Below are 15,326 nucleotides of genomic sequence, written 5' to 3'. Positions count from 1 at the left end.
GTAATGCAGGAGTAGGTTTAATAATGAATAGGAAACTAGGAATGCGGGTAAGCTACTACAAACAGCATAGTGAACGCATTATTGTGGCCAAGATAGATACGAAGCCCACACCTACTACAGTAGTACAAGTTTATATGCCAACTAGCTCTGCAGATGACGAAGAAATTGAGGAAATGTATGATGAAATAAAAGAAATTATTCAGATAGTGAAGGGAGACGAAAATTTAATAGTCATGGGTGACTGGAATTTGAGTGTAGGAAAAGGAAGAGAAGGAAACGTAGTAGGTGAATATGCAAGGGGGTTAAGGAATGAAAGAGGAAGCCGTCTGGTAGAATTTTGCACAGAGCACAACTTAATCATAGCTAACACTTGGTTTAAGAATCATGATAGAAGGTTGTATACATGGAAGAACCCTGGAGATACTAAAAGGTATCAGATAGATTATATAATGGTAAGACAGAGATTTAGGAACCAGGTTTTAAATTGTAAGACATTTCCAGGGGCAGATGTGGACTCTGACCACAATCTATTGGTTATGACCTGTAGATTAAAACTGAAGAAACTGAAAAAAGGTGGGAATTTAAGGAGATGGGACCTGGATAAACTGAAAGAACCAGAGGTTGTACAGAGTTTCAGGGAGAGCATAAGGGAACAATTGACAGGAATGGGGGAAAGAAATACAGTAGAAGAGGAATGGGTAGCTTTGAGGGATGAAGTAGTGAACGCAGCAGAGGATCAAATAGGTAAAAAGACGAGGGCTAGTAGAAATCCTTGGGTAACAGAAGAAAATTTGAATTTAATTGATGAAAGGAGAAAATATAAAAATGTAGTAAATGAAGCAGGCAAAAAGGAATACAAACGTCTGAAAAATGAGATCGACAGGAAGTGCAAAATGGCTAAGCAGGGATGGCTAGAGGACAAATGTAAGGATGTAGAGGCTTTTCTCACTAGGGGTAAGATAGATACTGCCTACAGGAAAATTAAAGAGACCTTTGGAGATAAGAGAACCACTTGTATGAACATCAAGAGCTCAGATGGAAACCCAGTTCTAAGCAAAGAAGGGAAAGCAGAAAGGTGGAAGGAGTATATAGAGGGTCTATACAAGGGCGATGTACTTGAGGACAATATTATGGAAATGGAAGAGGATGTAGATGAGGATGAAATGGGAGATACGATACTGCGTGAAGAGTTTGACAGAGCACTGAAAGACCTGAGTCGAAACAAGGCCCCCGGAGTAGACAACATTCCATTGGAACTACTGACGGCCTTGGGAGAGCCAGTCCTGACAAAACTCTACCATCTGGTGAGCAAGATGTATGAAACAGGCGAAATACCCACAGACTTCAAGAAGAATATAATAATTCCAATCCCAAAGAAAGCAGGTGTTGACAGATGTGAAAATTACCGGACAATCAGTTTAATAAGCCACAGCTGCAAAATACTAACACGAATTCTTTTCAGACGAATGGAAAAACTAGTAGAAGCCGGCCTCGGGGAAGATCAGTTTGGATTCCGTAGAAATACTGGAACACGTGAGGCAATACTGATCTTACGACTTACCTTAGAAGAAAGATTAAGGAAAGGCAAACCTACGTTTCTAGCATTTGTAGACTTAGAGAAATCTTTTGACAATGTTGACTGGAATACTCTCTTTCAAATTCTAAAGGTGGCAGGGGTAAAATACAGGGAGCGAAAGGCTATTTACAATTTGTACAGAAACCCGATGGCAGTTATAAGAGTCGAGGGACATGAAATGGAAGCAGCGGTTGGGAAGGGAGTAAGACAGGGTTGTAGCCTGTCCCCGATGTTATTCAATCTGTATATTGAGCAAGCAGTAAAGGAAACAAAAGAAAAAATCGGAGTAGGTATTAAAATCCATGGAGAAGAAATAAAAACTTTGAGGTTCGCCGATGACATTGTAATTCTGTCAGAGACAGCAAAGGACTTGGAAGAGCAGTTGAACAGAATGGATCGTGTCTTGAAGGGAGGATATAAGATGAACAAAAGCAAAACGAGGATAATGGAATGTAGTCGAATTAAGTCGGGTGATGTTGAGGGTATTAGATTAGGAAATGAGACACTTAAAGTAGTAAAGGAGTTTTGCTATTTGGGGAGCAAAATAACCGATGATGGTCGAAGTAGAGAGGATATAAAATGTAGACTGGCAATGGCAAGGAAAGCGTTTCTGAAGAAGAGAAATTTGCTAACATCGAGTATAGATTTAAGTGTCAGGAAGTCATTTCTGAAAGTATTTGTATGGAGTGTAGCCATGTATGGAAGTGAAACATGGACGGTAAATAGTTTGGACAAGAAGAGAATAGAAGCTTTCGAAATGTGGTGCTACAGAAGAATGCTGAAGATTAGATGGGTAGATCACATAACTAATGAGGAGGTACTGAATAGGATTGGGGAGAAGAGGAGTTTGTGGCACAACTTGACCAGAAGAAGGGATCGGTTGGTAGGACATGTTCTGAGGCATCAAGGGATCACCAATTTAGTATTGGAGGGCATCGTGGAGGGTAAAAATCGTAGGGGGAGACCAAGAGATGAATACACTAAGCAGATTCAGAATGATGTAGGTTGCAGTAGGTACTGGGAGATGAAGAAGCTTGCACAGGATAGAGTAGCATGGAGAGTTGCATCAAACCAGTCTCAGGACTGAAGACCACAACTAACTAAGAACTTCAGTATGCAGTTGTGTTATGTGAAATAAAATTACAGGGTATCTAAGCACCAATTCTTTGAAAATTGAGAATATGAAAGGTGTTTTAACTGATATAATGAGAAACAGATATGTATAATCCTTAATACAAAACTAATACTGATAATAAATTTCATGCCATACATTTTCCTTGAAGTTTCAGAAAGAAAGTGAACCACATCCAATAAATTTTATCCTTCCAAGCAATAACAGTACGAATATCATCAAAACGATTGCAACCGGTCACCTCTGTGACGATGGAATTTTTTTGATTACCATAGCCCCACTGCTTTCGAGACACACAGCAACTCATCATCACACAGCATACATTTATTATTTGTTAGTAGCCTTGTGGGAATTGACATATGGAGTTATTTACAACCTGTGTTTATTCTCGGAGCACATGTGATGTTGGCAAACATAGCACTACACACATTGATCCGCAAAAAATCTAATAAACAAATAAGACATGTATACCATCTAATGATGAGTCACTATGCACCTCAAAACTGGTGATGGTAAAATAAAACAATCTCTACCATCATGAAAACGACTGCCTGCAGCCACTCCAATAACCTCCATCCATCTTTTACAGTGTTCCACATCTACAATGGGTAAAAGCATAATAACTGTATTCGAGTAAGTGAATATAAAGTAGCATACTAGCCTGTTTAAACACTTATCAAAGATATAGTACCTGAACTGTGAAACAATTGAAATTGCATGCTTAATTAATTAACGTTGGTTTCCCTTTCCAGACGTTACTCTGGAAACTGACTTTAATGGACTTGTCCATCTTCATTCTGATCTTTTTGTGGTAGATTAAAGATACATTTGTAGCAAGAAAGAAAAACAAATTTTTATCATACTTTATGTTGCAAAATGGAGGGGAAAAAAACACTCAGAGCATAAACAAAAACAAAGTTTTAGAACTGAGGTTTCCACAGTGTTTCACACAACGCAAATCTTTGTGCCTCCATAGGAGGGAGGCACTCACATCACAATTAGATGTAATTAGGGCAAAGGCACCACTTATGGCCATCTTACAGACAATTCAAAATAGGCTGTATGTTCACTACAGAAATAAAGTTTGTAAATTACTTAAAAAAATAATACCTATTGTTTCAAAGCCTGTACATTATAACTATGTAGGAATATATAACAGAGGGAAACATTCCACGTGGAAACAATATATCTAAAAAGAAAGATGGTGAGACTTACCAAACAAAAGCGCTGGCAGGTCGATAGACACACAAACAAACACAAATATACACACAAAATTCAAGCTTTCGCAACAAACTGTTGCCTCATCAGGAAAGAGGGAAGGAGAGGGAAAGAGGAAAGGATGTGGGTTTTAAGGGAGAGGGTAAGGAGTCATTCCAATCCCGGGAGCGGAAAGACTTACCTTAGGGGGAAAAAAGGACAGGTATACACTCGCACACACACACATATCCATCCACACATACAGACACAAGCAGACATATTTAAAGACAAAGAGTTTGGGCAGAGATGTCAGTCGAGGTGGAAGAGTAGAGGCAAAGAAGTTGTTGAAAGACAGGTGAGGTATGAGTGGCGGCAACTGGAAATTAGCGGAGATTGAGGCCTGGCGGATAACGAGAAGAGAGGATATACTGAAGGGCAAGTTCCCATCTCCGGAGTTCGGATAGGTTGGTGTTGGTGGGAAGTATCCAGATAACCCGGACGGTGTAACACTGTGCCAAGATGTGCTGGCTGTGCACCAAGGCATGTTTAGCCACTGGGTGATCCTCATTACCAACAAACACTGTCTGCCTGTGTCCATTCATGTGAATGGACAGTTTGTTGCTGGTCATTCCCACATAGAATGCGTCACAGTGTAGGCAGGTCAGTTGGTAAATCACGTGGGTGCTTTCACACGTGGCTCTGCCTTTGATCGTGTACACCTTCCGGGTTACAGGACTGGAGTAGGTGGTGGTGGGAGGGTGCATGGGACAGGTTTTGCACCGGGGGCGGTTACAAGGATAGGAGCCAGAGGGTAGGGAAGGTGGTTTGGGGATTTCATAGGGATGAACTAACAGGTTACGAAGGTTAGGTGGACGGCGGAAAGACACTCTTGGCGGAGTGGGGAGGATTTCATGAAGGATGGATCTCATTTCAGGGCAGGATTTGAGGAAGTCGTATCCCTGCTGGAGAGCCACATTCAGAGTCTGGTCCAGTCCCGGAAAGTATCCTGTCACAAGTGGGGCACTTTTGTGGTTCTTCTGTGGGGGATTCTGGGTTTGAGGGGATGAGGAAGTGGCTCTGGTTATTTGCTTCTGTACCAGGCCGGGAGGGTAGTTGCGGGATGCGAAAGCTGTTGTCAGGTTGTTGGTGTAATGCTTCAGGGATTCCGGACTGGAGCAGATTCGTTTGCCACGAAGACCTAGGCTGTAGGGAAGGGACCGTTTGATGTGGAATGGGTGGCAGCTGTCATAATGGAGGTACTGTTGCTTGTTGGTGGGTTTGATGTGGACGGACGTGTGAAGTTGGCCATTGGACAGGTGGAGGTCAACGTCAAGGAAAGTGGCATGGGATTTGGAGTAGGACCAGGTGAATTTGATGGAACCAAAGGAATTGAGGTTGGAGAGGAAATTCTGGAGTTCTTCTTCACTGTGAGTCCAGATCATGAAGATGTCATCAATAAATCTGTACCAAACTTTGGGTTGGCAGACTCTTGGCACAGTGTTACACCGTCCGGGTTATCTGGATACTTCCCACCAACACCAACCTATCCGAACTCCGGAGATGGGAACTTGCCCTTCAGTATATCCTCTCTTCTCGTTATCCGCCAGGCCTCAATCTCCGCTAATTTCCAGTTGCCGCCACTCATACCTCACCTGTCTTTCAACAACATCTTTGCCTCTGCACTTCTGCCTCGACTGACATCTCTGCCCAAACTCTTTGTCTTTAAATATGTCTGCTTGTGTCTGTATGTGTGGATGGATATGTGTGTGTGTGCGAGTGTATACCTGTCCTTTTTTCCCCCTAAGGTAAGTCTTTCCGCTCCCGGGATTGGAATGACTCCTTACCCTCTCCCTTAAAACCCACATCCTTTCCTCTTTCCCTCTCCTTCCCTCTTTCCTGATGAGGCAACAGTTTGTTGCGAAAGCTTGAATTTTGTGTGTATATTTGTGTTTGTTTGTGTGTCTATCGACCTGCCAGCGCTTATGTAGGAATATATGTTTTTAAGTTTCATAACAAATGAAAAAAATTGAATAAATTCATACATTTCCCAAGTTTTGTCCACATTAATTCTAGCTATGGCTGCCCAGTCATTTCCCCGCTTTTGGCTGCATATTAGGGACCTATAATAAAACTGGGGCTTTAAGTTATTGTAAAACCGATTTGCTATAAAGTAATTTGTTGTTTACACAAGCACATAAGGAAACAAAATAGCACGAAGTACATAAAGTTACAACAACTGAGTGGAACAGAAAAACAATTAGCCTAATGAAAATTGTTGTAATTCTATCTATGATTAATTCCCCTTCAGGAGCCAGAAAAAAGGTTTTATCTATAATAAAAACTCTGTTAGGATCACCTCTGACCCCACTAACATTCAGCATCTTTGTGACTAAACTTTTATATCTCTCCAGAAAGTCATATCACTTTTCCTCAGGCAGAATGTTTGCAAAGGAGACTTAGATATTTACGAACCTGCCTTTTCAGTAAGGTTTCGCATAGACACATGGAGATTTTTCTTAGTACCTAGAAACACCATTAGAGAAAAACATACGGTGACAGTAGATTCTTGCGGAGGTAGACCAGAAATTGTATTTCTTAATGTTGTTGGAGCATTGTAGAGCCAGTAGCAGCCTTCCTTTCCTCAACAATAGCCTCCAGGGCCTATTTAACTTCATCGGGAGATTACTGAAACCTCTTGTTCTTTGGTTGACTCAAAATCCTTGAGTTAAAAAATGTTACATTTCATAATTTGTATTGCATATTTTAGTATGTTACAAGGATAGAGAAATTAATATGGGATGCTCCAGCAATCCTATTAATTGGGTCTATCTTGATATTAAAAAATACCAGAAATATTTTCAATAGGCCCACTTAAATGAAACTAGCTTAGTTAAAATAGACAAAATTTGTATTATAGATGTTTCGTATAAATTTTTAAGTGGCAAAAACAGGACATGCATATGTCTCCACTTATGGACACAAGCATGGCCATAACACAGAACCAAGAATAAATATATATCTGTTACTGGCCACATCAGTTTAAGTGTACTTTTGGGTTGTACAACAATTAACATGTAAGAAATGAAACCTAACCTACTAACAGATTAAGTTTCTACTGATGTTTTATTTAATCATGCAGAATATGAAAAACTGATACTGCGTTGCTTAAAGAAAAATGCTATTAAGTTCAACTTCTTCAAAATAGACCTTTTACACAAAATTACAACTCCGAACAAGAAAAGGCATCTACACCTAACTCAACAGAACATTTCATTTTGACTGTAATACGCTATTGTGAGAGTAGTTGGTATTCAAAAGAAGCTTAAAATTTTACTAATTACACCAGAGTGGTCATATTTGGGGTAGTAGCCAAAACTGTAGCCTTGATCCCACATTTATAGAACACTCCAAATATGCAATGATTTTTTGGAGGGGTTGAGTACCACACCACAGTGAATTACAGACAATTCTACTGCCAATAAATATGTTCAAATTGAACTCAATTGGACCACACACCACCCTGATCTGCCATAAGTGTGCATATCATGGTGGGTGACACTCCACAGAAAACTGCACAACAGTCTACATGTACATCCACATATATACTCTGCAAACCACCAAGAGGTGCATGGCAAAGGGTACGCCCCACTGTACCAGTTATTAGGGTCTCTTCCCGTTTCATTCACATAAGGAGCACAGGAAGAATGTTGTTGAATGCCTCTTGGCATGCAGTAATTATTCTTATCTTATCCTCAGAATCCCTATGTGAGCAATACACAGGGGGCTGTGATATATTCCTAGATTCACCAATTAAAGCCAGTTCTTGAAACCTTGATAACAGACTTTCTTGAGACAGAAACTTTTATATCTATCTTCTACCAGTTCACTGCCTTCTGTACCTCTGTGACACTCTGCCATGGATCAAACAAACCAGGGACTGTTCATGCTGTCCTTCTATTCAGTATTTCCTGTTAATCCTCTCCGGTACAGGTCTCACACACATATTCTAGAACCACTTACACATGTGATTTGTGAGCAACCTCCTTTGTAGCTGAGACGATGTGATCATTCCATTTCATATCCCTACTTGTATGAGTTAGCTGACTCCAATAGTGACTCACTGATATCACAGTCATACTACATTTTTCGTTTTGCGAAGTGCACAATTTTAAATTTCTGAGCATTCAAAGCAAGTTTCTGGCTGAATAATTACATTGACAATGGTCTCTAGAACTTCTTGTATTGTTTTTGAATAACATGGGAAACATGATACAAATGTAATTTAACAGAAGTTATCCAGCAGAATACATTTTAAAAAAGACACAAGGGATTGATGGAGAGGGACGGCCAATACAATAACAACTGGGACATAAATTTGAGGCTAAACTGTAAAAGAATCCAAGTGTGATATAGAGAGAGAGAGAGAGAGAGAGAGAGAGAGAGAGAGAGAGAGTGTGTGTGTGTGTGTGTGTGTGTGTGTGTGTAGGGGGGGGGGGGGGGAGTGAAAATAAGTCGATTAATTAGAAGCTGAAAAATATGAGAAATAAGGTACCTCTCTCTGGTGGCAGGCCGTGAGACCTGGGACAGAACGAAGTCTTCTGGAGCGAGAACGTCACAGTCTTTCGCCATGCAGCCAATGCCTGTCGAAACTCCCTGCAGTATTTGCACCTCAAAGTGCACCGACCAACAGTCCTTACAGAACTTGTGACTGCACGAAAGGGCGCTAAATTTATCATGCGGCTGCGTTAGTAGGCACACTGGACACTGGATGGCTTGTAGGGTTGTGCGGATCTGTCCCTGATCCACCGCCCCCGTTGTAGAAGACGCAGACGACTTGCGGTCCAGGAGGTTCACAGATTCGTCACCGAATTTCTTCACTATGTCCTGCACTGACCACCGGTTAGTATGCAACAGCACTTTAGCTAATGATGGGGTTATCTGCAAGCTGTTACTTAATGCTTCAACTGAGACGTTTAGATGCCGTTCCACTTCTTCCACACTCAGGCACTCGTAGCTGAAATATTCTGGATCTCGCTTCGTCGGGTCCGGTTGCTCCATTTCGCAATCATCCTCGTCATTGTAATAATCCGCGTAGCCACACTCGTCCTCTGAATAATCCATTCCTGATTCGCATTCCTCTCCAGACATCTTTGCTGCTAGCAATGAGCTGCAGCACTAAACGATTTCGTTATAACTTTTATTGTTGTTGTTATTGTTGCTACTGCACGACGGTATGAAGTAGTACACATAACAAGCGAGGGAGAACACACTCTTAAAATGTTATTGATCGCATCAAAACTCTACCCAGTGACGACACTAATGTCAAAAGCCACTCGTGTGTAGGTTAACTTTTGCTGTCGCAGCTACTGCAAAACTTCACCGCATAACAGCGCTGCGGATCATCTCGTAGTGCGTGTGGTCACCGACAGTTGGCAGCAACAGAAATCATTTAAAAAAATGGCGGCTGAGCACTGGTGGTGAATAAATTTAATGATTGCTCATTTCAAATTGCGAGAGTAAATATTACGGATGTGGACAACGTCGTAACTAAATATGGCTATTTTCTTAATTATATCTGTCTGAATTAAAAGAAAAACATGTGAAGTAAATCTATACTAAAGGGACCATTGGTACATTCGAAACTGATTCGCGTACTTTTTTCCATTATATGAAACTGTAGCTAAAAAGTCGAAAACCAACAATGATTAGGGTGCAGGAATAACAAGCAATGTCTAGGGCGTGCAGGCCAGAAATGTAACGTAAATACTTCGACGTCTTCGTTCACACACACGTAAACAAATGTAAAAAGAAGCTGTTAATGATCTCTACATCAGACATAGTTTGAGCTATTCTCATTATGCTTGTCCCCTCGTTCCTATCGATACAATCATTTTGCCGATGTAGGTGTTTTTATTCCGTGCTTCTACAACTCTCTGTTATAGATCCTCGCAGAAATTCTATCCCAAAAGTAAATGTGATTCGCCACTCGCAAGCCTTATGTTGTAACTAGAAACTTCTCTGAATATTATCTAGTTAAAAATTGGGAAACCACAGTTAGGCAAGTAACCTAATAATAGTTTAAGCAATATTACGATTACTGGAGAGCCACCATTGCTGGCAAGATACTGAACAAGAACAAAGGCTGAGAGGAACACATATAACAGAGGAGAAAATATAAAAGTATAATTACCAAGTTGTTCATACTTCAACATCCCCCTCTATTTAATAATTCCAATTGGGAACTTCCAAAAATGACACATACATATGGCAAATCACAAGTACAAACAGTAACACACCAAGCATCTCTCAGTTTCAATGTCCCCAACCTGAAACACCCTGTTGAATTGTGAACTCATAAATGCTTTTCTTAAGATATCTGCCACTTTTTCCTTGGAGCTGGTAACTGAACATGTAGATGTCCGATGTAGAACAGTTGTATAAAATTGTATTTTATATCCACATACTTCACTCATTTATTTTCACATTTCTGTAATAGCAGTATGCACAATGATAATCGTCAGAAACTGTCATAGGTTTCACAGATAAATTTAGCTTTATGTGTAGGAATGCATTTTGTACATCCACTTACTTCATAAAAATGTTGTGTTTATTTATTACACACAATGAAAAAAAAGTAGTATCCTATTACTATGCAATATCAGTGACTCATATTTGGGATTGGTCAACACATAAAAATACCTGGGGGTGTAGCACTTTGTAGGGATATGAAATGGACTGATCACATAGGTTCAGTTACGGATAAAGCAAGTGGCAGACTTCAGTTTATTGATAGAAAACTGGGAAAATGCAGTCAGTCTACAAAAGAAGTTATTTACCAGTCACTTGTTTGACCCATCCTAGAACACAGCCAAAGCGTGTGGGATCCATACTAGGTAAGATGAACGGGGGTCAGGCGATATTGAATGTATACAGAGAAGGGCAAGATGAATGTTTGACCTGTGGGAGAGTGTCACACAGATGCTGAAGAAACTGAACTGGCAGTCTTTTAGAGACACTTCAACATCTTCGACTCCATATTTAACCATTGTGGACAGCGACCACCTATTATTATAAGGAAGGATAGAAATACCACAACCAGTCACAATGGGAGTAATAATCCAACAAATTTCCAGCAGTACATGTCACCAGTTTACTCCTGACTGTACACCAATAAAGCTACATAGTGACTGGAGTTAGTTTGACTATAGCTCACTCAAATGCAGTTAACATGGCTATTTATAGCTGAAATCCGGTATGCAATAATAATTAAAAAGCCCAATGGGACTGCTGTATTCCTGTCCTTCCTCTCGAAGATAGACATAAACTATCCTGAGAAAGCCTGCTTACAAAGTTTCAAGAATCAAATTTAAATGATGACTCCAAAATTATACTGCAATCCTTATCACTCCCATAGGGACTGTGAGAACAAGATTAGATTAATTACAGCACAATGGAGACTTTTCAACAATCATTTTTCCACACTCCATACATGAATGGAATGGGAGAAGACCCTAATAACTGGTATAATGGGAAATACCTCTGCCATGCACTACACAGTAGGTTGCAAAGTACAGATGTAGATCTAGGTGTAGATCCCTCCTCATAGTTACTCTCTTTTACCCTTGGACAGCCTGTAATGGCATGCCTTATACCTTTTACTATTTCCAGATACATCTCTTTTTACTTTGCACATCTACTTGCTGATAAAGTAAGAGCCTATGGAATATCAGACCAGCTGTGTGGCTGGATTAAAGAGTTTTTAGCAAACAGAACACAGCATGTTGTTCTCAATGGAGAGACGTCTACAGACTTAAAGTAACCTCTGGCGTGCCACAGGGGAGTGTTATGGGACCATTGCTTTTCACAATATACACTCCTGGAAATTGAAATAAGAACACCGTGACTTCATCGTCCCAGGAAGGGGAAACTCTATTGACACATTCCTGGGGTCAGATACATCACATGATCACACTGACAGAACCACAGGCACATAGACACAGGCAACAGAGCATGCACAATGTCGGCACTAGTACAGTGTATATCCACCTTTCGCAGCAATGCAGGCTGCTATTCTCCCATGGAGACGATCGTAGAGATGCTGGATGTAGTCCTGTGGAACGGCTTGCCATGCCATTTCCACCTGGTGCCTCAGTTGGACCAGCGTTCGTGCTGGACGTGCAGACCGCGTGAGACGACGCTTCATCCAGTCCCAAACATGCTCAATGGGGGACAGATCCGGAGATCTTGCTGGCCAGGGTAGTTGACTTACACCTTCTAGAGCACGTTGGGTGGCACGGGATACATGCGGACGTGCATTGTCCTGTTGGAACAGCAAGTTCCCTTGCCGGTCTAGGAATGGTAGAACGATGGGTTCGATGACGGTTTGGATGTACCGTGCACCATTCAGTGTCCCCTCGACGATCACCAGTGGTGTACGGCCAGTGTAGGAGATCGCTCCCCACACCATGATGCCGGGTGTTGGCCCTGTGTGCCTCGGTCGTATGCAGTCCTGATTGTGGCGCTCACCTGCACGGCGCCAAACACGCATACGACCATCATTGGCACCGAGGCAGAAGCGACTCTCATTGCTGAAGACGACACGTCTCCATTCGTCCCTCCATTCACGCCTGTCGCGACACCACTGGAGGCGGGCTGCACGATGTTGGGGCGTGAGCGGAAGACGGCCTAACGGTGTGCGGGACCGTAGCCCAGCTTCATGGAGATGGTTGCGAATGGTCCTCGCCGATACCCCAGGAGCAACAGTGTCCCTAATTTGCTGGGAAGTGGCGGTGCGGTCCCCTACGGCACTGCGTAGGATCCTACGGTCTTGGCGTGCATCCGTGCGTCGCTGCGGTCCGGTCCCAGGTCGACGGGCACATGCACCTTCCGCCGACCACTGGCGACAACATCGATGTACTGTGGAGACCTCACGCCCCACGTGTTGAGCAATTCGGCGGTACGTCCACCCGGCCTCCCGCATGCCCACTATACGCCCTCGCTCAAAGTCCGTCAACTGCACATACGGTTCACGTCCACCCTGTCGTGGCATGCTACCAGTGTTAAAGACTGCGATGGAGCTCCGTATTCCACGGCAAACTGGCTGACATGGACGGCGTCAGTGCACAAATGCTGCGCAGCTAGCGCCATTCGACGGCCAACACCGCGGTTCCTGGTGTGTCCGCTGTGCCGTGCGTGTGATCATTGCTTGTACAGCCCTCTCGCAGTGTCCGGAGCAAGTATGGTGGGTCTGACACACCGGTGTCAATGTGTTCTTTTTCCCATTTCCAGGAGTGTATATAAATGACCTAGTAGATAGTGTCGGAAGTTCCGTGCAGCTTTTCGCGGATGATGCTGTAGTATACAGAGAAGTTGCAGCATTAGAAAATTGCAGCGAAATGCAGGAAGATCTGCAGCGGATAGGCACTTGGCGCAGGGAGTGGCAACTGACCCTTAACATACACAAATGTAATGTATTGCAAATACATAGAAAGAAGGATCCTTTATTTTACGATTATATGATAGCAGAACAAACACTGGTATCAGTTACTAGTGTGAAATATCTGGGAGTATGCGTACAGAATGATTTGAAGTGGAATGATCATATAAAATTAATTGTTGGTAAGGCGGGTGCCAGTTGAGATTCATTGGGAGAGTCCTTAGAAAATGTAGTCCATCAACAAAGGAGGTGGCTTACAAAACACTCATTCGACCTATACTTGGGTATTGCTCATCAGTGTGGAATCCGTACCAGGTCGGGTTGACAGAGGAGATAGAGAAGATCCAAAGAAGAGTGGCGCGTTTCGTCACAGGGTTATTTGGTAAGCATGCTAGCATTACAGAGCTGTTTAGGAAACTCGAGTGGCAGACTCTGCAAGAGAGGCGCTCTGCATCACGGTGTAGCTTGCTGTCCAGGTTTCGAGAGGGTGCGTTTCTGGATGAGGTATCGAATATATTTCTTCCCCCTACTTATACCTCCCGAGGAGATCACAAATGTAAAATCAGAGAGATACAAGTGCACACGGAGGCTTTCCGGCAGCCGTTCTTCCCGCGAACCGTATGCGACTGGCACCGGAAAGGGAGGTAATGACAGTGGCACGTAAAGTGCCCTCCGCCACACACCACTGGGTGGCTTGCGGAGTATAAATGTAGATGTAGATGCTCTCAATGGCTTCCTGAAAGTGTTACATAAGTCTAAGTTCCATTGCCTGATAGGGAGCCCAATATCACTCCTTTATTGCTTTTGTCTATTCTTCCTCGTCGTGCTTATCCTTCACATCGTCAAAATTTCGAGATAAATTTTCCACAATTTTTTCTGCATTCAAAGCTAAAATAACATAGCCATCCAAGTATCTGTATCTTCTTATTATTCTTTTGCTTTGCTGCAAAGGGTCTGTTTTCTGCATCTCTTCTGAAGTCAAGAGCTCTGAGTTACTTCAGCAGTTTCTTCAGATCCCCCAAAGTTTTTTCATTCTGGTAATGTTTACCTTCTGTTGTGTTCCATGTTATGTTGTCTATTTAACTAGCTTGCTTCATGATGCAGTCATCACTACTTTCAACTTCAAATAGAAATTTGTCCTTTTTAAAGTTTAAGTCTCTTCCAAACACAAATTTGTGTTGTTTGGGACACCATAATGTGTAACCATCCAGTCACAAAACTCTTTGATGCCTGGTGTCACACTTGCTTCTTATTAATTCCTTTGGAACTTGCAAGTGCACAACACACCCAAACAAGCATAATGTCTTCAAGACTGGTAAAAAGTTAAGCATAGAGGATAAAATCACACTAAATATAGAAGGGCAAAAGACTGAAAATCCACATAAAATTGCCAATAAATTCAACAGCTACTTTTCAGAACTTTCCACAAATCTCCTAACCAACTCTTCAAATACTATACACTCTCTTCCCATAAATCTCCTGACTAACTCTCGAAAACACTGTACACTCCCTTCCCAAAAACAATACTCATCTGAACTCCTTTTTCCTATCTCCTATAACACCATATGAAATTGAAGATATTATTTAATAAAAGAGTTAAAAAGATTTATTCTGCAGGGCATGATATGATACCCTGCTTCTTACTTTATAAGTGTCCAAATTACATCAGTGGACCCCTCTCAAATATCTTAAATACCTCTCTACAAGAAGGGAGAGAAAAGAGGCATAGGAAATTATAGGCCAATTTCTATACTACTTGCCTTCTCAAAAAATTTGAATACTGTATGTCAGTTAGATTAGAAATATTTTTAAATTATAACAACATAATCTCATCTTACCAATGCGGATTTTGGAGAAATAGGTCCACCACACGCACTTTGTATGCATTTCTAGAATAATGCTCAAGTATTGTTGACCGTAAACAACCTGTTGTTGGTGTATCTCTCGATCGGTCTAAGGCATTTGACGTGGTCGACCATAAGCTG

General features: G+C 41.9%; 1 protein-coding gene across 2 annotated transcripts in view; it reads right to left on the bottom strand.

Moving 5' to 3' along the window:
• LOC126213089 (potential E3 ubiquitin-protein ligase ariadne-2) overlaps window positions 1-9,260 on the bottom strand; it is a 139,353-nt gene extending 130,093 nt beyond the window's left edge. For both annotated transcript variants that reach the window (XM_049940687.1, XM_049940686.1), the window contains exon 1: window positions 8,458-9,260. In XM_049940687.1, the coding sequence (XP_049796644.1) occupies window positions 8,458-9,053 (596 nt within the window). In that variant the 5' untranslated portion in view covers window positions 9,054-9,260. The remainder of the gene's footprint in view (window positions 1-8,457) is intronic.
• Window positions 9,261-15,326: the final 6,066 nt, after the last annotated feature.

This window comes from Schistocerca nitens, chromosome 11, assembly GCF_023898315.1.
Source record: "Schistocerca nitens isolate TAMUIC-IGC-003100 chromosome 11, iqSchNite1.1, whole genome shotgun sequence".
NCBI classification, from domain to species: domain Eukaryota; kingdom Metazoa; phylum Arthropoda; class Insecta; order Orthoptera; family Acrididae; genus Schistocerca; species Schistocerca nitens.
The sequence above is the reverse complement of the archived record's forward strand: the minus strand, read 5'-3'. Positions and strand labels throughout refer to the sequence as shown.